We start from the raw sequence: 24,778 nt of genomic DNA on the forward strand, positions 1-24,778 counted from the left end.
AGAAATGATCCAAAGGAGGAGTAGATCCCTGATCTACAATGATATCCAAATGCTAGCCTCCTGATCTTCAACCTCTTCTTCTCAATTTCTCTTCCCAAGCTCTAATTCTTCATCAATGAAGGTTATACACGATTTTAGGGTTTTTCTGGGTATTGGAAGGTAACAAAGAGGCTAAGGGTGGGTTATAATGACCTTTATATAGGGCACAACCCCGAAAATTAGGGTTCTCTCCACCCAGCACCAACTCGCCGAGTCACTTCTCTGACTCGCCGAGTTGGTCACTTAACACATGACCAGATTCGCGACCCGACTCGCCGAGTCGGTCTTCCATATTTACACAAAGCACCCTGAACTTTGATCTTCTGAACTCGGGGTATTACAAAACAAGTCTACTAATAAACTATTATAGGTATAGTTTAGGGTTATACTACTTACTACTTCTAGTCCAATGAAGCATTCAAGAGTCAGTTCATTCATGAGTCATTACTTACTACTATGAGAAGATATACAACTATACTATGATGAGAACATATATAACTATACTATGATGAGAACATATACAACTATACTATGATGAGAACATATACAACGATACTATGATGAGAAATAATACATTCATTACACAAGTACATACATTACATATACAAGTATACTATAACATAAATGTGATCCACTTTATTGGAGCATGCCTTCATTGTCATGGCCCGAGTTGTAACTAGAATCTCCTAGAGGGAGAGCATGAGTTTGTGTATAGATCTATACTAGATTGACTATCCTACACCTTGCTGCTAGCTACAGCGGGACCTACAGGTCTTCGGGTTCCAAATGTCATACCTTTTGACTACTTACATTGTCGTGTTTTCCAGTCGATAGTATGGTACAATTAATCACATAATACCTTGATATAAATCCGATTTAAGGTAGTTAGTACAGTAGTAGTTCCTATAATACAACACTACAGTACTACTTTAATTTACCCTTTACATTCATTTGGTGATTACTTCACTTAAACATTAATGTACAAACTATATTTTGATAATGATAGTTACACTTGGGAAAATTACACACTTTTACAAGAAACAAACATGCAAAACAGTTGTGCCTTGGTAGAAGGCTAATTTTAGTAGAAAATATAGGATTTTCTAGGAGTTACAAACTTTTGCAAACACTTACAAACATTCACATACTTTTACTACAAACGTTTACAAACTCGTACTTAAAACATTGTTTCAAACATTTTGATACAATCATAGACACTAAATACTTATGAACTCACCAGCTTTAATGTTGATAAACTCTTTCAAAATAACTTGTATTCTCAGGTCGTCAGTAGATAGGTGCCGATGCCAGCTTTTGAGAAGATGGAGCGTATACAAGACTCATCTTTTATTTTGATTCATATTTTAGTGTCTCATAAACTACATAACGCACTTGTATTAAAATTATATAATGCAATGGATGATGTTGTTTACTTGTTTACTATTATACTGTGTTGTGATACTTTACATGACGTCCTACGCCCCAGAACGTTTCCGTCGTTCTCGGTTTTGGGGTGTGACAATTGTTTGCTTCATTTCCAGCTTGTTTGCGGTAAAAAGCAAAGACCTTGCTCATTAGAAGTTTAGATCTAATTTATATGAGTATTGGACTCTTTTTGGCCCCATGAATGAGATTTAGTGGTTTGATATCGCTCCACGAGCTATGAGTTGCTACTCTTGGTGTTTCTAAGGTTCAAGGTCTAAAAATTGGCACCTTTAGGGTTTAGATTCATCCATGCATGAGTTTATGTCCTTTTAATGAAAGTAGAGTGTTATATTTTAAAGTTGGGTCCTTATGGGGCATGAAAAGTCACCAAGTTAGTAACTTTATGGTTCTAGATGCTTATTAGGACTTAGATTTGTGATTTGGGCTTCTGGTCTTAATCATACAAGCCATTTCGCAACTACGCTTAGCATACAGCTAAGTACGCCCCTCGTACTCATCCTGTTGGGCTTAGCGTTTTAGGTTTCAAGTTTGGACCATTTTATTGGGCTTGGATGCTTGGGTTCTTGTTGGGCCATCTGAGTACAAGTATTGTGGACTAGGAGAAATTATAACGCTTTAGGGTAAGGCCCACATAAATGTTTGGGCCTAATTTGGAAAATTGGACCATAAGTGGATCTTGGATGATTAACTAGTTTTGGGTCTTTTTGATTGTGAGTTTGGGCATTAGTCTTGCACTAGACTATGTAAGGGGTAAAATGGTCTTTTCACCCTAAGTATGGATGGGTGGATATGAATTGGAACCCAAATGTTAACTTGGGTGCTATTTTGTATTGATAGCTCGGGGATTCTTCGGACCAGTAGCCAAGCATTTTCAATGAGATTCAGCAGCCAAGGTGAGTTTCCTCATTGGGTTTAGCGGGTCTAAGGCACCAATGTTGGCCCTTGTTATTATATTAGGATGCTAGGAGTCTACATGACCCTTGCATGTGATATGTGCTGCTATGTATACCAGGCGGGACTCGATGCTAGGTGAGGCCCGATGATTGTATCGTATGTTATTGTTTATGATCATTTCATGTGTTAGTATGATTAAGTGATATATGTGTATGTGTATAGTGGGCGGGGCCTAACAATAACAGGTATGTATACCGAGCGCGGCCCGATAGAGGGCAGGGCCCAGTATGTAGTTTATTATGTATAGTATTAGGTAGTTTGGAGAACTCACCAAGTTTTGAGCTTACAGTTTTCAATTTATGTTTCAGGTACTTCTGGTTCCAAGGGGAAGAGCTCGAGATAACTGCATTGCACACACCACATAGTTCTGCTTTTGTGATTACTCTTATTTGAGATGATGTTTGATACACTTATTTGATTTGACTTGTATTGATGATATCTTTGGAATACTATTTCTATTAAATTAAAAATAAAAATTTTTGGTCATATTTTTGGACGTTACAATATTATTCCTAATCAAGTTCCATTTTATTATATATAATAATATCATACAAACCCACCCCATTTCTTTAGGAAAAATCATGGATAAGGTTTCTCTTCCATTTTATCTTGTTCAAAGACCATCATAAGAATGATGTCCAAGGTTGATTTGGGGAGTGATTCTCGTGAATTTCAAGTCATATTGACCATCTTTCTTTAGGAACTCAAGGTATGTTCTATTGGTTATGATTTTGTAAAAGAAATTGAGATTAGGACTTAAGCAATTTTAACATTGTTTTGTAATATATATATAATCAAGGAAAAACCGTATAAGGTTGATTCCAGTGGCCTTGGAAATGTAAGAATGTCTAATTTATTTCATCGGTAGGCATCATAATCTAATTTCGGCTTTAAGATAGTCATTACAGTGTTATTGGGAATAGTAAAGGATCTAGATATTAGTCTCTATATTCCATAGATATTGATGAGTTATAGTATTATCGGTTAATACTTGTTTGGCACATCTGTTCGCCCGTTGGACTGCTGATAACTGTCCAAACACTATTCATGTGAGTTTTCTCACTATACTACATATTAGAGTATGTATCCTCTGTATGTTACGATGTAGTTGCACTGATACGTAAGTAGACTCGTTTAGTCAGTAGCCTATTATGTTTGATTGTTTGTCTGTCTGTTTATTATATGTGTGTTGATATATTATGTTGTGAGTTGATGGAGGACCAGCTCTGTACTGAAGGCCAAGATACTCGGGTAGACCAACTTTATGTTGAAGACCAAAGGGCATACCAGCTTTACGCTGAAGGTCAAAAGGGTGGACCAGCTTTTTGTTAAAGGTCATTATGGATATGCATTGTATGTGTATTGTGTATGTGGTATCTTGGTGAACTCATTAAGCTTTGGCTTACAGTTGTTGATTAAATGATTTTAAGTACTTCTTCAGATTGTGGGAAGAGCAAGATTTAACTATACATAAGCATCAACATCATGTTTTGAGATTTTTGCATGTTCTATTTTAAACTTTTATTTGAATAGTTAGATTTTGATTATCAAACAATTGTTTTTTACAAATGAATGAACGTTTGAATGAAACATTCTCTTTTAAAAATAAAAATTTTAGTTTGAAAAATGGGACGTTACAATTTCGATTGCTTTGGAAAGGTGAATCACTGGAAAGAAATCGTCTATTCCCAAGATTGTGGTGGCGGTGGCTAAGACTTGTGAGACCATCTTCAACCGATGGATAAATATATGTTTTGTCGGTCAAAAACACTCCAACAGACCTTTAACCAACGGTGGTTGGAGACTACATAGGCTTCGACTTCACAAGCTCCAGCAACATAGTTTTCCTCCTTGAAGGTGGTGTGCACAAGTTTCAACCTTCGCAAGAGAAAATGGTGGGTCTTAATATAGAGAAATGAAGAGATCATCGATGGTGGTAGATCTTGACTTGAGGAGAAACACAAATTATTTTTCATTCTTTTTTTTACCTAAGTAGAGTGGTTTTTGTTTTCAATAAAATGAAGAAATGGAAAGGTTGGCTTCAAGAATCAAGAACTCCGTGGAAATTTTAAGAATAATCAAGAAAATATAACAATTATTTTGATAATTTAGAAAATGGAAAATTGGAATTTTATTATACATTTACTAGTTTATAACTCGTGGAAACCACGATTATAAAATTAATTAAACAAACTTTTATAATTATTAATCAATTATTTTAAATAATTCATTTTAAATAAATTATTAATTAAGAGATATAACAAATTTTTAAAGTTATTATAACTTCAAATTTAACATATAATTAGAAAATGTAAATTTGAATTTTGAAATTAATTGTCTAATATATCTACATGATACATGACATAATGTTAATAAGGAGTTAATAAGGAGTTGTATTAGAGTGACATTTAGCAAAAGAAGATTAAAACTATTCATTTATTAGAATATGAATTTAATTAAATGTCAGGTCAGCTAGAAACCAACTTACGCCGCCTTCAAAATCTCATTTCTCTTAATTTATTTAAATGTCATATCATAAATGCAACTCGTTGTTTCTATTAGATGATCTCCAAATCATCTCTATTTTCCCCTATAAATAGAGTTAATAGTGTTTTATCTTCAATCCTACTCTATTTTCTATCTTATTTTTTACTTCAAAAAATATATTCCTAGAATATTTTATTTTTATAACTTATATATATTGTTAAATACACCTCTCTACTAATTAAACTCTATATTTATAATTAATTAATATAAATTACTATATATATAATATGAAATTATAAAGATTAAATATTGCATTTAAATTATAATTAGTAGATAAAATAAACAAGAAATATATAAAATAAAAATAAAAGAGATTAAAATTGGCAACAAATTTCATATCTATTTTTGGAGATATGAATAGTATTCCCCAATAGGGGGAATACTATTCATATCTCAAAAAATGAAGTGAAGGTGAAAATGAGGTACAATTGGAAAAGAATAATTGAAGAAATAAAAGAATAAATGGAGTTTGAAAATGGGTTGGAGATACCCTTACCTTGTGCATAATGGTGAAATTTACTAACTGCGAAAAAAAAATAACCGAATAAATCGGTTAGATAACTAAACTTACATGACCAACTTGTTTTGGGGCATATTTGTCGAGATTACTATGGACCATAAAATATAAATTAGTGTCCTTTTGACACTTATTGAAATCATATTTTGTTGAACCTAAATTGTCCATGTTGATGACAAAGAAATCTGCGCGTAACCCAATAGCTTTTGGCGGTGGAAACTAAAATTCTTTATTACCTACTTGATTCGAAATTACTATGTTTTGCTTTTTATTTTCATATCCGTACACCAAGTTTTCAGATATAAAACTTTTTTGGAAATTCAAGTTCATATAGGGGTGGTGGCGCAGTTGGCTAGCGCGTAGGTCTCATAGCTATATCTGAGTTATCCTGAGGTCGAGAGTTCGAGCCTCTCTCACCCCATTACCTTTTTTCTTCTACAACTTTTCCTACTTTTTACCCTTGTTTTGCACGATTGACTATTTGACTTGGCTGGACAAGTTCCAAAGCTGATAGCATGTTAGATTTGACAAAATGTGAAAAACTACATATTCCATAGATATATTTGAAATAATCAATAATCGTTTTCTTTCACTATTAAATTGAAGGTCGGTAGGGTTTGATAGGTGCATCTTGAGTTTTGGAAATGATTTATGACGGGCTGACTAACAAACTCACTCCTAAAAATATGATGTGGTTGAGTTTCTTGAACTTGTTGAGTCAATTTTATCTTCTAAGCAAAGGGAGTCGTCCCGTCCAATCATCTTATTATACAGACCTCACATCAATTTTTTCACTTTCTTCTTACTTCCATCTTTTTCAACCCACATAACAAATATTCCATTTTTCTGGACCCTCACAACTCACTCCTAATTTACAAGTACTTAAGGCAAATAAATGTATAAGTTCTTAAACACACATAGAAATAAATAGAGAGTAGGTTCAAGACGACGGTAAACACACCCAACCCCCACCATTCTGAGCACACACTCCAGTGTCGTTAGCGTGGAGGTGCCAAGAGAATAAAAATAAGCCTAAGACCATATATCCTAAGATCTTTGACATGATTGCATCCAAATCCTTTTCAAAGTCCCATTCATTTTGCGTTATAAAAATGGGCACCGGTACTCAACTTAGCCGTTCAAATTGTATGATTTACAATTTTTCTAAAAGAAAATTAAATTTTCAAAACTCCAACACTAGTCACTTGATTGGCCAAAGAATTCTTAGGTAAGTTCTTTTGGTCACTACAAATCAGCCAACAAAAGATATTATAGAGTAAATTATTGAAATTGTCTCTGTGGTTTGGTCAAAATTGCACGTTTGGTCCCTAACTTTTTTTTTTTGCACTCAGATTGTCGCTATGGTTTGATTTTGTTGCATTTTTCGTCCCTGTAGTTTGATTTTGTTGCATTTTTCGTCCCTTAAATACATAAAGTTAGGGACCAAACATGCAATTTTTACCAAACCATAGGGACGAAAAACGCAACAAAATCAAACAACATGGACGATTCGAGTGCAAAAAAAAATTAAGAACCAAACGTACAATTTTGACCAAACCACATGAACGATTTTAATAATTTACTCGATATTCAACAATGTATTCAGGACTACCACTAAGAAGGGATCAAACCAATTTTCCCTAATAACGAATACAAGTCAATACTCATTATTGCTCATCATTATCACACCCTTTAAATAGTCTATTTCAACTTTCACATATATATATATATATATATATATATATATATATATATATATATATATATATATATATATATATATATTATGAGACTAAAAATTAAAGCATGAAAACTTAGAACAAGACATCAAAAGTTAAAATTACGCGTCGGCAATCATATAAACTGCGGACGCATATATACATACATGCATCAGCATTTATATATTGTTATATGCATGCATGCATCAACAGTGCATCTATATAAACATTTTCTTTTTAAAAAATCGTTAAATTTTTATTTTAGTCTAGAGATAGTTTAAAAGTTACATTTCGTTAATATTTGTGGTTTTGATTTTGAAAAATGATGTTTGGATTAGTAGTTCTCAAGTTCTTACGTTTTTTTGTCCGGATTCGGTAGGAACCAAAAAATTGGTAAAGATTGTAAGGATAATTTTTCACCAATCATTTCGTCAATGACACAAACGTCAAACCCATTTACAAAGTGAATTGAAGTATTTCTTAAGTTTTTATAATTTTTAGAGAATTTTTTTCTGGGTTTTTTTATAATATAAAAAATAAAAAAATAAATTTTTTTCAAATTTTCATGATTTGGCTCATTTTATAAAGGATTAAATTTTAATAACTTTGGTTTTTTTTAAAAAAAAAATCAAAGAAAAAAATATTATGACCGAAAAACTAAGCAGTTGGAAAAAAAAATCCATCAGCCAATAAGGGTCGGACACTTATCATGCTTGGTAGGGGCACATGTCAGCTCCTACAGAGGCCACATAAGCCGAATTTTCCTTTTTTCCTTTTATTTTTTTGATTTTTTCATTTGTACCCTTCAAATAATTAACTTTCTCTGGAAATTATCATAATCTCACAATTAATTAGCAAAATAAAATATTATATTACGATAAATAAAATCAAATCTTTGTCATTTATTTTTTAATTTTAAAGTCAAAAATTGTCCTTGCGTTACTTGTTCGTGTGTGTGTGTGTGTCTATATATATATATATATATATATATATATATATATATATATATATATATATATATATATATATATATATATATATATATATATATATGGGAAAAGTGAATATATCGTTTTGTTTGATATATTCATTATAAAGTTCTTAAACATTAATTCCTAATTTGATTTGATTTCAAGATTTTCAAAATTTCACTATCATCTTTCTCTTAAATCACATCTTTTTGCCGAACACCTACTAGGCTATATATATACTATAGTTGAAAATGAAAATTATTTAGAAGAAGATAAATGTGAAATTTATGAAAATCTTGGAAGTAAATCATATTAGAAGTTGAATTATAAGAATATTGGACAATTATAATTTATATATATGATACAAAACGATATAGTATGGTGAGTTTGGGTACCTAAGTTTATATACCTTTAAGGGTATATTCACTTTTCTATATATATATATATATATATATATATATATATATATATATATATATATATATATATATATATATATATATATATATATATATATATATATATATATATTACTTGACCAAGAGCAGGTAATGAATTGAGTTTGATGTAGTGAATGTATAAAAAGAGTCTTAAAAACAAGACTGAAGACTTAGAGCCCGTGCTTCACTCCTGAGTCCTGTCTCCATCAAATACTTCTACTGTCGACATACAAGACTCAAGACTTGGGAGGCTGGAGCCCATATCATATAATTTCTTCCCGTTTAGATCTTTCCATGAACATTCATTCCAATGTCAGCTCATAGAAATGCTTTTTAAAGAGCATGGAATATCTCGAATCCCAGACATCACATGTATTAAAAAACTCCCAAAAGAAAAAAAAAACAAAAAAGTTTCTCATGGCATACGTTTCTTCGTTGTTCCATGTAATAATAATAATAATCATAGCATTGCTATCATCATGGCTTCCAACACTTGCCATTGCCTCATATGCCAGAACCCACACCGATCATCTTGCACTCATGGCTATCAAATCAAGCATCGCCAATGACCCACAACAAGTTCTCCAAACATGGAAATGGAACACCTCCACCTCCCTCCATTTCTGCCAATGGGAAGGTGTCACATGTGGTCGCAGGCATCCAAGAGTCACCAAACTGGATCTTGAATCAAGAGCCATTGTCGGTACCTTATCTCCTCACATTGGAAACCTGAGCTTCCTCAGAGTCATCAGACTATCCAATAACACCTTCACCGGTGTAATCCCACCTCAAGTAGGTGCTCTGTTCAGGTTGCAGAAACTAATCCTCATCAACAATTCTTTCACCGGTGAAATCCCCGCCACCTTATCAAACTGCACCCGACTCACTGTTCTTGGGCTGAGCCGCAATAAACTAACCGGAAATCTCCCCAAACAGATTGCTTCACTCATCAACCTCACCATCATCACCCTTCATAATAATCGTTTCACAGGTGGGATCCCGTCTTTCTTGGGGAACTTCACTTTTCTTGAAGCCATATCAGCTGCAAACAATCGTCTGGATGGAATTATTCCATCTTCTTTAGGTCGATTGCAAAACTTGAATAAAATCGGTTTCAGTAACAACCAACTATATGGTATAATCCCTCCATCCATCTACAATTTATCGTCTTTATCAATTGTTGATTTCTCCGAGAATCAGATCAGCGGAGAGTTACCGAGCGATATAGGATTGATGCTACCGAATCTTGAAAATTTTCAAATCTGGGGAAACAAGTTTACAGGAAGCATTCCTGTTTGGTTTTCTAATTGTTCAAATCTGGTAGATATCAACTTGGGAGAAAACGGTTTCACTGGGAAAGTTGGTGTCAATTTTAGACGGATGCCAAATCTTCGTTTTCTTGGGTTGTTTTCCAACAGTTTAGGGAGTTGGGAAGCTGATGAGATGAAGTTCATTGATTCCATGATCAACTGTAGCAAATTAGAACGATTGCTTGTTCATGAAAACCAACTCAGAGGAGTGCTTCCTGATTCTGTAGGCAATCTCTCATCTCAACTTAAATCTCTATCTTTTTGTCGGAACTTGATATATGGGAACTTGCCAGCTGGAATAGGGAATCTTGTGAAATTAGAGTTGTTGGACATGCAAATTAATCAGTTGACAGGCGTAATTCCTAGTGAAATTGGTAATCTTGAAAATTTACAACTATTATACCTACATGATAACAACTTCATTGGTAAATTTCCAGATTTTATAGGAAATCTTTCATTGTTATATGAATTGAGTTTGTCGATTAATAGATTAGAAGGGAAAATACCTCAAAATCTTGGAAACTGTAGGAGTTTGGCGTGGTTGGATCTCTCTGGAAACAATCTTACTGGCCCAATACCAGTTGAGCTTTTTCAACTATCATCCCTGTCGAAAGCCCTAAATCTTGCTCAAAATCATTTAGTTGGGTCGCTTCCCCAAGAGATTGGAAACCTCAGAAGTTTAACCAGACTTGATCTATCACAAAATGATTTGATTGGATCACTCCCAGATGCAATTGGAAGCTGCACCAGTCTGGAGTACCTTGATCTGAAAGCCAATTCCTTTCAAGGTCCAATCCCTCCCACGATGAAAGATTTGAGAGGTATCAAGACTCTTGATCTTTCTAGCAACAACTTCTCAGAACAGATTCCCAGATTTTTGGAGCAACTAAACTTGTCTTCATTGAATTTGTCGTTTAATAATCTTGATGGGGAAGTACCCATCACAGGAATCTTCAAGAATGCAAGTGCAATCGCCATTGATGGAAACGATAGCTTATGTGGAGGCATTCCAGAACTTGGGCAACCAAAGTGTCCCATAAAAGAAACATCAAAGAAAGGTTTAACGAAATCACGTGTTATTCTAATCGTCGTCCCGGTTTGCTCCTTTCTAGTTGTGGCGATGGCGTTGTTTTTATTGTTTCGTGGGCAAAGAAGGAAAAGGCAACCAGAACCAACAGGAGTGTCAATCGTGCAACCATTTTCTAGGGTTTCTTATGGAAGCATACTCAAGGCTACTGATGAATTCTCCGAGCAAAACCTGATTGGAACGGGGAGTTTCAGTGTTGTTTATAAGGGATTCCTTGAACCAGTTGGCTCAATGGTCGCCATTAAAGTTCTACAGCTTGAAAACCAAGGAGCTTTGAAGAGTTTTATGGCGGAATGTGAAGCTTTGAAGAACATAAGGCATCGTAATCTTGTGAAAATCATTACTTCATGCTCGTCTATTGATTTTCAAGGTAACGATTTCAAAGCTCTGATTTACGAGTTCATGCCAAATGGAAATCTCGAAAGGTGGCTACATCCAACCCCCGAACAAGAGATTCTCACTCCACGAAGATTAACCCTTGGTGAAAGATTAACAATTGCGATAGATGTGGCTAATGCCATTCATTACCTCCATCAAGACTGTGAGGTTCCCATAATTCACTGTGATCTGAAGCCAAGCAACGTCTTACTCGACAGTGACATGGTTGCTCACATTGGTGATTTCGGGTTGGCAAAGTTTCTTCCACTGAAACCACACCAAAGCAGTTCAATCGGAATAAGAGGAACTGTTGGGTATGCAGCACCAGGTAACCCGTAAACACAATCATTTATGAAATTTGTTATTATTGGAATATGAAATTGTAAAATTGATGATAACATGCAGAGTATGGAGTTGGAAGCGAGATGACGAAAGAAGGAGATATTTACAGTTTTGGGATTTTGTTGTTAGAGATGATGATAGGAAAGAGACCTACAGACCCAATTTTCGAAGAAGGGTTGAACCTCCATTGCTATGTGATGATGGCGTTGCCTGATCGTCTAATGGAAATCATCGAACCGGTGCTATTGCCTGTCCATGGCGAGGAGCTAGAAGCTGCAAGTGTCCAACGTGATTACAGTCATGATGATGAAGAGAGAAACCAAAAATTGGAGCAGGGCCTCGTTTCCTTGGCACGAATAGGGTTGGCATGCTCCGTGGAATCTCCTAGAGAGAGAATAAATACGAGCAAAATTATCCATGAGTTGAGTCGCATCAATGGTTTTCTTGCAAACAATTACATTTCTCTTGTAGCTGACATAACACATCGGGGTGGTGGCGCAGTTGGCTAGCGCGTAGGTCTCATAGCTATATCTGAGTTATCCTGAGGTCGAGAGTTCGAGCCTCTCTCACCCCATTCTTTTTTCCCCTCTACAAATTTCGTAATGTTTTTCATTTTCCCCTTGGTATTGTTTAATGGTTTTAATATAAAGATTTGTAATGCCTCCACATAATAATGATTTGTAATGATTTTTTTTTTGGTATTGGTTTACTTTTTAATACAAAGGAATAACGTGTGCCTAGAAATGCGTTTTAATATAAAGGACTCGTCATCTTATAAATCATTATTAATGTTTGCTCTTGTACAGATTATTTGAGCAGATGTTACAGATTGGTTTAACCTTAAGATACAAGCTTTGGGAAATAGATGTTCGATCTCTTTTCTAATTTACAGAATGTGTTAATAGTGATGAACACTGAACACATAAGGATTTCTTGTTGCATAACAATGATTAACTGAAGTTCACTCGCATGCATAAACCATATTTAACAGATAAGATTCTAGTTCCATAAACAAAAGAAAAAACAACTCATAGTTACATCAACATCTAAATCTCCAAATTTCTCAGCTATTCATATATCAACAAAAAAACAAGACATTATTTATTATTATCTAAAAAAAAAAAAAAAAAGAAACCTAGGCAACAGCAACAGCCTCTGCAGCAGGAGGAGCAGTGGAGGTGGTGGTGGTGGTAGAGGCAGCAGATGGTGGTGGGGAGTGTTTGAGGTGGAGAGGGGTGGTGTGCTTTAGTTTTATTAAAATCTGCCTCATCCTTGATAAATCAGTTGGTTTTCCAGGCTTGGGACCTTGGACAACAACAACTGAAGGTTTCTTGTCTTGTTCCTTCTTTGATCCTCTTGTCTCTATAACAGCCACTTCTTTTGGAACAAGGTCTGCAATGGCCTTCCAGTAACTCTTATCAGCTTCTTCATGAAATTTTTCCCTTGCAGCCAAATATACCTACCACATTTGGATCTCCAATTTCAAATTACCCCCAATTTCTGAGAATTTGTGCAAAGAAAGATTCATGCTTACCTTTTCACTTTCACGATTTGTTGCTATGTTATTTTCACAAGTGATTTTCCTCTTGCTGTGGAACTTAATCTTATACTCATCTGCTTCATCAATGATTTGGTTTAGCAACTCTTTCTCTATCTTCTCCTTCTCTTCTAAACGCAATGCATTTTCTCTGTCATGAGAAACATGTTAGGGTTACGATTCAAAATACAACATATCATATTACCGTTAAATTAGGGCTGTCAAAGAGTCAAATCGAGACTAATCATTCAACGAATTTGATATCAGTTACTGTTAGAATAGGTAACGGATATGATCAGAATTAAATGTCAACTGATTCGCTGAAGAATACTACAACAGCTAATTGATTCTCCTGCCTAGAACTCAAGTTCATATAAACGATCAAAGCATAAAATGATAGTAGAATGAGAAAATTAACAGACGAAATTAATCCATAAGAATGTGTAATTAAAGAATATGAGAAATAATTAATAAAACTGATAAATCCCTAACCTCCTCCATTCTCTAAGTGCAAAACCTTCCTCGGGTTGCATCTCCGACAGTGGGGGCAAAACCGATCCATCTGACGCCATATACTCACCTTCGAATGGCGTTCCATTTTCTTTAAACGATGAATTTTCGGGCTGATCGGGCGATAAATCTCCACCAGAAGCGAAAATCGGCGTCGAGGACGGATAATTAGATACCTGCGCCTCCTCGGTAACCAAAACCGGAGAGTCTTCAACTATGAATCCATCATCGGAAGGGTAACCCGGAGCAGCGACTGAATCGTCGAACGAAGAAGACATGGTTGATTTGATTGTCTCGGCGATCTGTTTCTACACGATTGTCTTATGTTTGGTTGGTGAACTGTTATTTGTCCTTTATAAATAAGACTCTGTTTATATATATATATATATATATATATATATATATATATATATATATATATATATATATATATATATAGACCGGTAACAGGCTTGCAGGCCTCAAATCCAATAGGTCGGGAATTAGGACTTAGGACACGATTCTAAAACTCTAATCCAAATTATATTTTCCGACAAGGCCCATATCTTCTTTACTTAAATGCTCATTCTCTTTTTTATAGGGAAAAAAAAAAAAGAAGGAAGTTAAGTAACTTAATCTATTGGTTCTGGCTCGCATACTCTATTTTGGATGATAATTGGTTACATGGGGAATCTCTTGCTGATCGATTTCCTGCCCTATATGGTATCGATAAATGCAAATTGGCGTTCGGAGAGGAACAAGGTTTACGGATTCCAAGGTTGCTGGAAAATAAGAACAATTAGAAGCAATGAATGTGTAGAATAGAACCAACTTTGTCAAAGTTGAAAGACATCGGTTTGTATCTGAAGCTTAAACACTGGAAATTCAACCTTTCCTTTGATGGTTTTATCATGTTCATATTCTTTGATCTATGATTAACTTGAATATCACCCGTCTTGTAACATCCATAAAAATCAGACCAAATTTAAACTTTTAAAAACATTTAGAAACCAACGGATATTACCAATTTGTTTTCAAAACAGTTCTATATCGGAGTATCCCCGAAACATAGTCATAAAATGTGAGGAGTTGTACGACCACGCATTTGCCTTCCCACAGTCATCTGAGGTACCTGAAACCAAAAGTGAAACTATAAGCCTAAAGCTTAGTGAGTTCCCCCAAAATACTGATACACTACAAATAACAGCATGTACTATGTCCACATCTTTACAGACTGGGTTACCCCTGGGCCCACAGTGTGAGTTTTGATTGTCTTCCGGACCCACAGCTCACATCTGGATTACCACCGAGCTCACAGTACGAGTCTCCCTCAGCTCGTATTTGGAATGCTCCCAAACCCACAGTATGAGTCTGGCATTCCCCACCTGGCCTTCAGCTCGTATCTTGAATGCTCCCGGGTTTGTTGGTTACCGCACGGAGCAGTATCACCTCAACCCATCCCACATAATATGTCGACATATAACACAACTAATGTGCATACAGATAATCACGTAATACTACAGGTAGTCCTACAGATCTACCTAACTGGCATAACAACTAGCATGCAACATTAACTCATACTCAACATACTACCAACTGCTAGGATATCATATCCAATGGGTCGGCCTTGGTGCCTTAGACCCCTTAGTATAGTGAGGTAACTCATCTGGCACTGCTGACGTCCCACGGATAAAACTCCAAGCCCAAGGTCCAACTCACACTCTAAATGGCCCAATAGTTAAATAATGGGCCGAAACCCAACATATGGCCTAATTTTTCAAATTAGGCCCAGACCTCTACATGGTCTTTCCTTAAGGACCATCCAATTATCTGTCACAACTAGGAATTCTATGTTTTGTAACAACAACAATGATAACATTTGTGAACCAAAAATGTGAAAGTATGTATAATGTTTATTCAATAATAACAACCAAAGTTTCATCGAATACTCTATACAAACACTTCAAATAGTCAAGTAAAGATTGGAAACCTTATAAATCCGGTTTAAGTCCATTTTGGACTAGGATTTCCTTATTGGGCCTAATGGGCCAAAAACAAGATACATTTCAACCAACATTCTGGATTCCGTATAGGGGTGGAATTGGTACGATACCAAGTTTTTTTTTCTCCAAACCGTGTACTGTACCAACTATAGTTGTCATAAGAATTTAACTACCAGTACCGTACCATGTATACTTGTAACCAACTAATTTGGCTACCAACAAATTTGGTTGGTAAATATTGGTATTTGGTAATACCAAAAATTTTAACTAATATATACCTATACGTGAATATGAGTTAAATTTGTGGGCAATTGGTCGTTGCTTCACTTGCTTGTGTTAGTATTTTATCTTTTGGAAGCGACTAAAATGATTAAAAGAGGCCCGCCCCTAGCAAGTTGTCTAACGAAGCAAATGGAAACAATACAAAGAATGAGAAGTTAGTATTCATTTTGAGTTTTAGCGTCATGTGCTTTTGTATCATCGATTTCGTACTCTTCAAAAAATAAGTATCAAGAAATTTGTTAATCAATGTGTTAATTTATTATTTCCAAGACTTTTTATTTGTTATTCTAATTAAAACATGTATATATGAGAACTAATATTTATTTATTTTTAAGTGATATATATATATATATATATATATATATATATATATATGTGAATTGGTTGGTACAGTACAACCATGGTATTCAAAATTTCATATTGTTACTGTACTAATACTACTTAATGGATATGGTATTACCAGCCAAACATATAGGTTACCAAACAACTTGGCTACCGATTTTATTGGTTCGGTTGGTAACATGTTGGTTGGTTCTCCTTGGTACATGTTTGTCAGTCCTAAATTTCCGCACTAAAGTTTTGGATTTCTTAAAAAAAATAAAAAAAATAAAAAAATAAAAATAATAAAAAAAAAAAACTCTACAATTGCAAGAACAAGTTTGAAATCCGATAAACAATTCCAAAATTTCGAGAAAAAAACATGTTTTTACTTAAATCTAACAAAAAATTAAACAAACATAATAAATGTGAACTATATATAATATCAGTGCATAAAATCGTACATTTTATCAGGAACTAACTTGTAGCCAGGGGTAGCCTGTGCTACGCCTCAAGTTTGCTAGAGAAGTATAAATTTTTTGATGTTCCCCTGGTGCTACTACTAGATTACCTAGATGTTACTTTATAGACCTTGTTGAGGAACAATATTAGATGAAGAATGTGTTCTTAACCTACTTTATTCTCAAATTTATGATTTTGTTAAAATTGGTTCTTCAAATAATCACTCACACTCAATTTTACTTGATCAAAATCGACTCAATGTTTGTTCAGGAAGACTACTTGCTTGATTCAATCTTAACCCACTTAATTTATTCTCAAAATGGTGTTTCCCTTTTCTCAAAGATATTCTAACGATTGCTTTGAAAAAGTCAAAGCTAACTCAACAGTGTCATATCCTTCCTAATTCGTTTTTGACATAGATTCCAAGTGAGTTTTTGTATTGTTCTTTTTTTTTCATAATCAATCTCATTTGCAATTGTTGATAAGTTTTAAGTCATTTGGGAAATCCTTATTGCTGGAAATCGGTAAATGCTAAGGGTTATTTCATTATGTCTTCCAAGTGCTTGATGTTATGCCTAAATGACTAGATCAAAGCAATTTGATCATGACTAACAATATTTGAGTGTTTTCCTCCTTATATCTAAAATATGATGTGGATGGACACACGTACATAGACTTTGTATTTTCAATCTGATTTTCTTTTGATCATTGCTGTTTTTTCTATTTTTAGTTGTTAATGTTCATGGAGGTATTTATAAACTTTTAAAGATCAAAAGTTTGTAATATGAATGCAACTAACCTCTTTGTATATTACTCGTTATATGACTAGTGAATTTTCTTGTGGTTAATCTGGTATTACTTTTTGTATTTTATTGAGAAAAAAAATATGTGCTACCCTTGTCGGAAATTTCTAGTTCCGCACCTGCATGTTATTGAAAAACAGTGCCATTAAAAATTTCGAAATAGACATTTCGGATATAAGTAAGGATATTTCTATAGAAAGAAAAATAGGAAAGAACCAAAAAATAACTCTGAAAAATGAAGATCAAATTCGAAAGTAAGTGCTCATTCAGACACCTTGAAATAGACATTTTATATATAAATAAAAATATTTTTTTGAAAAAAAAATAAGAACTTCAAAATATGAACAATAGTCCATAGTCCAAAATGAGGCATTCGCAAGAAAATAGTTATTTTTCAAAAATTTGGGAAGAAATAGTTATTTTCTTTGAAATGTTCATTTATATTTTAGTTTTGTCTAAAATGCTAATAATTCATATATTTTTATTAAGGGCCGGCTATATTTTTATTAAGGGCCGGTTAAATTACTTAATTTCCTAGGGAAAAAAAACGTTTTTAGATTTGTCTAAAATGCTAATAATTCATATATTTTTATTAAGGGCCGGCTACACAAATGTGAAATCTTATTTAGTTCTATATGAAGTGTTGAAAATTCATATACTTTATGGTTGGTGTCACAAAATTTTCATACTAGACTATACTTTAAACGTTTCTAAATGAGTTTTACATTTTTTTAGGATTAGACCGTTGTTAACCATCAAACAAACCTACTAATCATATTTTTTTAATAGGCGTGTATCAGTATTTTACATCGGGATTAGGATGTTACATGTTTTATGTTTACTGTCTTAGCCTTTAAATATAGTTGTTATTGTAAGTATCATAGTTTAAGTCTAATTGTTCATTAAGAGTATAATACATATGATGCATGCACTTCGTCTGGATTTGGTGGTTTATGAAGCATTGAAGTTGAGAAAGTTTCAGTCTAGAATTCATCTTCAATGGTGATGGAAAAGTGGAAAATGAAGAATAATTTATTTATATTGGGTGGGTGTCGCGCTAAAAAATAAGAAAAATATATCAATACCAAATAATCTAAAATGACATCTTGTTTTAAGTTATAGAAAAATGTCACATAAACCAAAAAACCAAAAACGTGTTATTATAGATCAAAGTAGTCAAATTAGAAAAGTTTGTCATTATGAGAATCAATCAACTATTTTTAAAAAATACAATAATAATAATAATAATAATAATAATAATAATAATAATAATAATAATAATAATAAAGGAAATTGGACAAAATAACACTCCCATTAACAACTATTCTACTTTTAACAAATTTTTCTAACAAAAAAATATATTATAATCAATTTAGAAAAAGAAGTTGATAATTCGTGGTAGCTTTAATAAATAAATAAATAAGTGGTATCATCTAGGGACGGATTTGCATAAGGGTGAGGGGGGCTGTGACCCCTCCTGTTTTTTTAGAACTAGTCCATTACTTTTAAAAAATTTACATATTAGACCTAAAACTAAAATGTAAGAAAGATTGATCTTAACTTTTTGAAATTTGGATAATGACGTATTTAAGGTTTAAAATGTATGAAAGATTGTTTACTTGATCTTTGTCTCTAATTAGTTTGTTACACTCCCATATTCATTAACAATTTAAAATATTTTTAAATGTTAAGGAATTAACTGTTTGGTATCTTTATCCACAAATTGATTTTTCTTAAATGATCTTTTATAAAGTTTACTTCAAATTTGCTTTTACAAGTATATTTCAATTTTCAAATAGCTCATCAAGGGGTGCTACATAAATGGTGAGAAGGTACAGTTGATGATGGTCATTTACGAAATTTGCAAAAGATGGATCATTTTATTATGATACCTATGTATGGAATATGCATGTAAAAGTGTTTATTTCACCCACATAGAGTACAATAAATATGATGTTTCGTTGTTAACCCAAGTGGACTATGTCAAAATGTCAATAGCTTTTATAATCCATGTGTCTGATATCTACTTTTTCACTTTTCAGATAGACATCCTCCTTAAAGATGTTATAAATGTATCGTACTTGATAAAAAGAACTAGTCAAAACTTTTGGCCAAGAAATTTGACCAAAATTTCATATTTACCAACTCTTGATCCCTTTGGCCTAAACTTTTAAACATGAAGAGGATTGTTACAATAAATGAGTGCTCAATTGTCCCTTTCGAGCACAGACTACAAAGGTGGGTGGTTTGCAATTTGTGGCCCATGGGGCCATTGGTCGTAGTCATATTTGTCACCCATGTGATGAGAATCTAAAAAGCTTTGAAATTCTGGATTAAATGGGTCCCCTCTCTCATATTTTTTATCTCCTCCCTATGTTGATTGATTCCTTTCCAATCTTGGTCCCTATTCTTCCCAATAATTGCCAATCATTCCATCAATAATTCACCGTAGTTAGGTCTACTGGTTCTTTCAAAAAGACATACCCAACATCGGAATAGAATACCATTTCTTTTTTTACTCCAAGATTATTTATCAAAACAGCGTTAAAAAAACATGAGCTAAGATCTATTTAATAATACGGGATTTGTCATTCACATAATGTTACGATATTGTAAGAATTCACATACAAATAAGTAATTAGGATTAAAAAAAAAAAAAAAAAAAAAAAAAAAAGATCATCTACCACGAATGCTAGCTGGGGAACGAACACCTTTTTCACTGTTACTCTCATCCTCTATATGTTCATCAATCACATTGTTATTATTGACACTCATTTCAGAGCTCGCATTGCTACTTGTTGCAAGTGGGGAATCCGAAACACTAATCATTCGACCCCGTGTGGGCCCGGGCCCAGACCCGTTCCCCGATCTCACACTGTACATCGAGGACGCCGGAATCTTAGTCATCAACGGCCTCAAGTTCCCTGGTACCGTCTTCCTTATATCCTGCCCCACCAAAAAAAAAAAAAAAAACGGTTAGTCTTCCAACAACCCTGAACTGGCCCACACTGTTCTGTCTGTCCATATCTAAAGAAAAAGGAAAAACATAAATCAAGTACACAGTGGCCGAATAAGGAAAAGGAAAAACATACCATATGTCTCATGGCCATATCTAAAGATTTCTTGGAGAGCGATCTTCCAAAACCCGAGCTGTCAGGAGACGAAGATTTCCCGGATAAGTTATGTGGCGAGTGTTTGTCGTCTTGCTTAGGTGGAATCAATTTGCGCATATTTATCACCCTCTCAACCATTTTAGTCCCATATAACCCGGGGCTCATATTATCATTAGCTTTAGCATAAGCACGATTCAATGCAGGAATAGGCACAGAGGCTCCACTCTTACGAGTCATTCCATTAGTGGCATTAACACCATTAGGAAGCCTTCCTCTTGAAGGCGAACATGATTGCCTTCTTACACCTCTTCCATTAGGCACAGGCTCAATAGAAGAAGACCGGCTACTCGGTCCACCCGCCCTGCCTCTGACGGATGAAATGGGTCTATCGGTCAACGAGGTGCGTAGATTTGGTGGTGCATCGAGGGTATAACCGGGCATTTCTTGAGGCTTCCATGGTCTTGGTCTTGTGTTGGGAGAAGAAGTAGCAGCTAATGGTTGTGTTGTGTTTTTTACTGTGGGAGATTTAACTGATGGAGCGGGTGTTTTTGTTACTGTGGTGGGCTTTCGGGTGGGTGTGGATGCCCGTGGTGTTGGTTTGGTTGTGGATAAAGATGGCCTACTTGTTGGGGTTGGGGTTGGGGTTGGGGTTGAAGATCTTGGAGTTGCCCTAGAAGTAGGGGTAGAAGATCTAGGTGGGGCTGTTGCTTTAGATGAAGAAACGACAGGTCGTGAGGTGGTGGGTGTTGAAGATCTTGTAGGCCTGGATGTGGGTTTTGAAACTGTGGTGGTTTTAGAGGGTGGATTTGATGTGGTTCTTGATGATGATGATGATGATGAGCCTAAAACTGGTCTATTGGTTGGAGTTGAAGGCCTTGAACCTGAGCCACCAGATGAGGTTGGCCTACGGGGTCCTGCACTTGGTCCAGGAGATGCGGCTCGTTGTCTAGACACCATGTTGGTTTTAGTAGCCACTGCCTCTGGTTGTGTGTTTGATAGCTGCACCGATTACAAAAACCACATTTTATGACTTAATACAGAAAGAGCCACCACTTGATAATTAAACAAGATAGATGGGTCTTACTCTAGATTTTGGTGCATTTGGATGATGAGCTTTAGAAGCTCCGTTCTGGTTCATGACTGTTTTCTGTGATTCGGATTCCAGTGAAGGAAAGAGAGGAGTACCCGGGGGTGTTAAAAGCCTGAAAAAAGATAACAACCTAACTTTACTAAATGTGTAAATGTGATCAGTAACATGTGCCTACAACTCAACAAGAATATAGAACCACAATTTGAGCATATGGTGTGACAAGTAACTTTAGCCCCACAGAATAAGACTGGAAGAATAAAAGGTTAATCACTGGATTAACATAAGACAACATTACCAATCATAATCGTTCTTATCACTTTCAGAGTTGAGAAATTCATCAGCTCCGGTTTTTCGCATACTGGTTGCAGAAGGCATACTGAATTTCGGAGAATTTCCTGTTCTTGATCCTGTGACATACGAATTTTTTATATAGTTATTGAAATATATGACGATAAATCGGTATCCACATGGCCAGGTAGGGTACACGAATCAGAGAAATTCATTAGGGATTTCCTATCCTTTTACTCCTAAATTTTAGATAATATATTACAAGATTTATTACTTAAAACGATAAGAAAAGGTCATAAACTAATAATTTTGAAGCAATAGCAACTGAAGTAAGAAAATAATCATCAAATAAATGGAATACCAAGTGACGAGTCGAATTCCTCTTCTGCGTTGTGAAGAAGAACATCATGACGTTCTTTTTCTCGTTTTCTCATCTCCAAAAATAACCCTAGCTCGTCTTCTTTCTCTCTCATTGCCGAATTCCTAAAACTCCCAATCATTTGCTGTTGCCGTTGCTTCACCGGCCCCAGCATTTCTTTTTCCGGTGCCCGAAAACTCCGATTCATCGCCGCTAACTATATTATCCACGGATTTTCTAATCCTTAGACATAAACCCAACAAAGCACAGATTTTTCACGTCACCTACAAAAACCTGACCTTTCGACTTCACAGTGCACGCTACACAAACAAGTGCCCGGAAATTTACAGCACCAGATCTGACAATAGAACTGCAACGCTTCTAAATTTGTGGCGGAAATTTTCTGAAAAAAAATAAACCCAATCCACGCATTTGAACAACGCAAGCAAGAATCGCCAAGAACTGTTAGTATTTCAAAGAAATCTGTGAAACATCCGCTTTGATCAAAGCTTTGAATTTTGAAATTTGGTAAGAATGGAGACGAACACTACACGACTGTAAGAGAGAGAGAACTGGAACAATTTTGAGTCAATTTTAGTCCATTACCAGCAGACACAAATGGGGGAGAGAGAGAGTGATTTTTAGGCAGATATATCTCAGAACCGGAGCAAGAATACTTCAGTAACTTATACCCTTTGTCTCAAAAGTTGTAACATTATCTGGATTTGTTGTTTTTGACTCTGGAATAAAGGATAACCATTAATAAAGGAATGTTAATTGATGAAAGCGTTTTTATTTCGTTTAGACGTTTCATAATGAGCGTCAACAATTGACCCCTTAATGTTTTTGTGAACGCTCGTTTCGATCCCTAAACTTTATACTAATTCTAAGAAAAGTACCTAAAGTTTCGGACCCTAAAAATCAGTCCTTAAATATATATTTTTATATAAAAAAAACATTAATATTATAGCAACCGATAACCGTTAAAAATTAATTAAAACAAAAACTGTCACTATTTTGTTATTAACCTATCTCTCATATTAATATGGGTAAAAAATGTTTCGACCCTTTATAGAAAATAGTCATACACAGTCGTGCATCTTGTATATGTTTATGGTCGACCTTGTTGCTTTCTAATTGTATTTTTGGATGCGTCCATTAAATAAAGTTATTTGTATTCTTGAAAAATTACTACATAAGGTTGATTACTCAATTATGTTTCAAGTTTTAATGGTGTATGTAAGATGTGAAGTTAATTTAGAATGGTGTACAATATCAAAAATGGTCCCGGAAGGATTTGAGAGTTGAGCTGAAAATGTAAATTGGCATAATACGACGGGCCCAACGCTGCATAGTCATAATGCAAAGGGCTTATGGTGGAGTTTTTCTCACTTCAAAGTCACGTTATGACAACTAAAAGTTTTAGGTTCAAACTTTTCTTTTTCTGTCTTGATGACATTTGGGTTCACTTTTCATCGTCCTTTATTTATAATATTTGAAAATACATAATACCTAAAAGATATTAAGATGAGTCAGGGAAACGTATATGGGGGGATCTATCCTCTATAAGTCAATGTCATACCTTGAAAATTATGATATTACGCGAACTAAGGGATGTTTCCAACTGTTTATCTTTCGAAAAGTTATTAATAAGTTAAAAAAAAAAAATAAAAAATAAAAAAAAAAAAAAAAAAAAAAGTGTTTGTAAAACTCAAAAGAATTTTTCAGAATGTTTTTCCATAAATTTCAAAAAAACATTTTTAATAAGCATCTTAAAACGTGATTTTTTGAAATTGTTTATGGTTTTTCAACCCAAAATAACTTCAAAAAACATTTTTTAAGTCAAATATTATTTAACTTATTGATTTATTGGTTTTTTCACTATTTAAACTTATTCAAACACTTTTTAAAAAACTCATTTTACCACCACTTTAAACAAATAAATACTTCTATCTAAAAACACTTTTAAAGTTCAAAAAAGCACTCACAAATACCCTCTAAATGGAAGTCTTTTTTTTTAAAATCGATTAGTTTATATAGTGTAAAAATTTTACAAGATCAATTCTAATGGATACACAAAAGTAGTGTTTCTATGTGAAAATACATTTTAATGAACCATTAAACTCAACACATATGATGGAATAATAGTTTTTATATTTGATGTAATACTATTCATTACACCAAAAACACCTTTTTAAATTGTTTGATATTATTTTGGTTATTTTTTATATCTTTTACAATTTAATAATCGTTATAGTTTATATTATAATATTAAAATATGTTTTT

The 24,778-nt window shown here is 34.2% G+C and overlaps 3 protein-coding genes and 2 non-coding genes across 5 annotated transcripts; 3 read left to right on the forward strand and 2 right to left on the reverse strand.

The window, feature by feature from the left end:
* The first annotated feature begins 5,836 nt into the window (after positions 1 to 5,836).
* TRNAM-CAU (transfer RNA methionine (anticodon CAU)) lies at positions 5,837 to 5,924 on the forward strand. The gene is given in 2 exon segments: positions 5,837 to 5,874; positions 5,889 to 5,924. It is a non-coding gene; the product is annotated as a tRNA-Met (tRNA).
* A 3,091-nt stretch (positions 5,925 to 9,015) lies between these two features.
* On the forward strand, positions 9,016 to 12,431 carry LOC145028316 (LRR receptor-like serine/threonine-protein kinase EFR). Its single transcript, XM_078976992.1, has 2 exons — positions 9,016 to 11,735; positions 11,813 to 12,431. The coding sequence occupies exons 1-2, from the start codon at positions 9,050 to 9,052 to the stop codon at positions 12,256 to 12,258; spliced, it is 3,132 nt and encodes a 1,043-aa protein (XP_078833118.1). The 5' UTR covers positions 9,016 to 9,049; the 3' UTR covers positions 12,259 to 12,431.
* On the forward strand, positions 12,236 to 12,323 carry TRNAM-CAU (transfer RNA methionine (anticodon CAU)). The gene is given in 2 exon segments: positions 12,236 to 12,273; positions 12,288 to 12,323. It is a non-coding gene; the product is annotated as a tRNA-Met (tRNA).
* A 268-nt stretch (positions 12,432 to 12,699) lies between the features above and the next one.
* LOC145028317 (clathrin light chain 2-like) lies at positions 12,700 to 14,154 on the reverse strand. Its single transcript, XM_078976993.1, has 3 exons — positions 13,779 to 14,154; positions 13,284 to 13,437; positions 12,700 to 13,208 (listed from the first exon to the last, which is right to left on the reverse strand). Exons 1-3 carry the CDS (start codon positions 14,072 to 14,074, stop codon positions 12,885 to 12,887), a joined length of 774 nt encoding a protein of 257 aa, XP_078833119.1. The 5' UTR covers positions 14,075 to 14,154; the 3' UTR covers positions 12,700 to 12,884.
* A 6,033-nt stretch (positions 14,155 to 20,187) lies between these two features.
* LOC145028318 (uncharacterized) lies at positions 20,188 to 23,127 on the reverse strand. The gene is made up of 5 exons (XM_078976994.1): positions 22,496 to 23,127; positions 22,142 to 22,253; positions 21,841 to 21,958; positions 20,736 to 21,755; positions 20,188 to 20,589 (listed from the first exon to the last, which is right to left on the reverse strand). Exons 1-5 carry the CDS (start codon positions 22,698 to 22,700, stop codon positions 20,320 to 20,322), a joined length of 1,725 nt encoding a protein of 574 aa, XP_078833120.1. The 5' UTR covers positions 22,701 to 23,127; the 3' UTR covers positions 20,188 to 20,319.
* Between the last annotated feature and the right edge of the window lie 1,651 nt (positions 23,128 to 24,778).

This window comes from Lactuca saligna, chromosome 2, assembly GCF_052625555.1.
Source record: "Lactuca saligna cultivar CGN05327 chromosome 2, ASM5262555v1, whole genome shotgun sequence".
Classification (NCBI taxonomy): domain Eukaryota; kingdom Viridiplantae; phylum Streptophyta; class Magnoliopsida; order Asterales; family Asteraceae; genus Lactuca; species Lactuca saligna.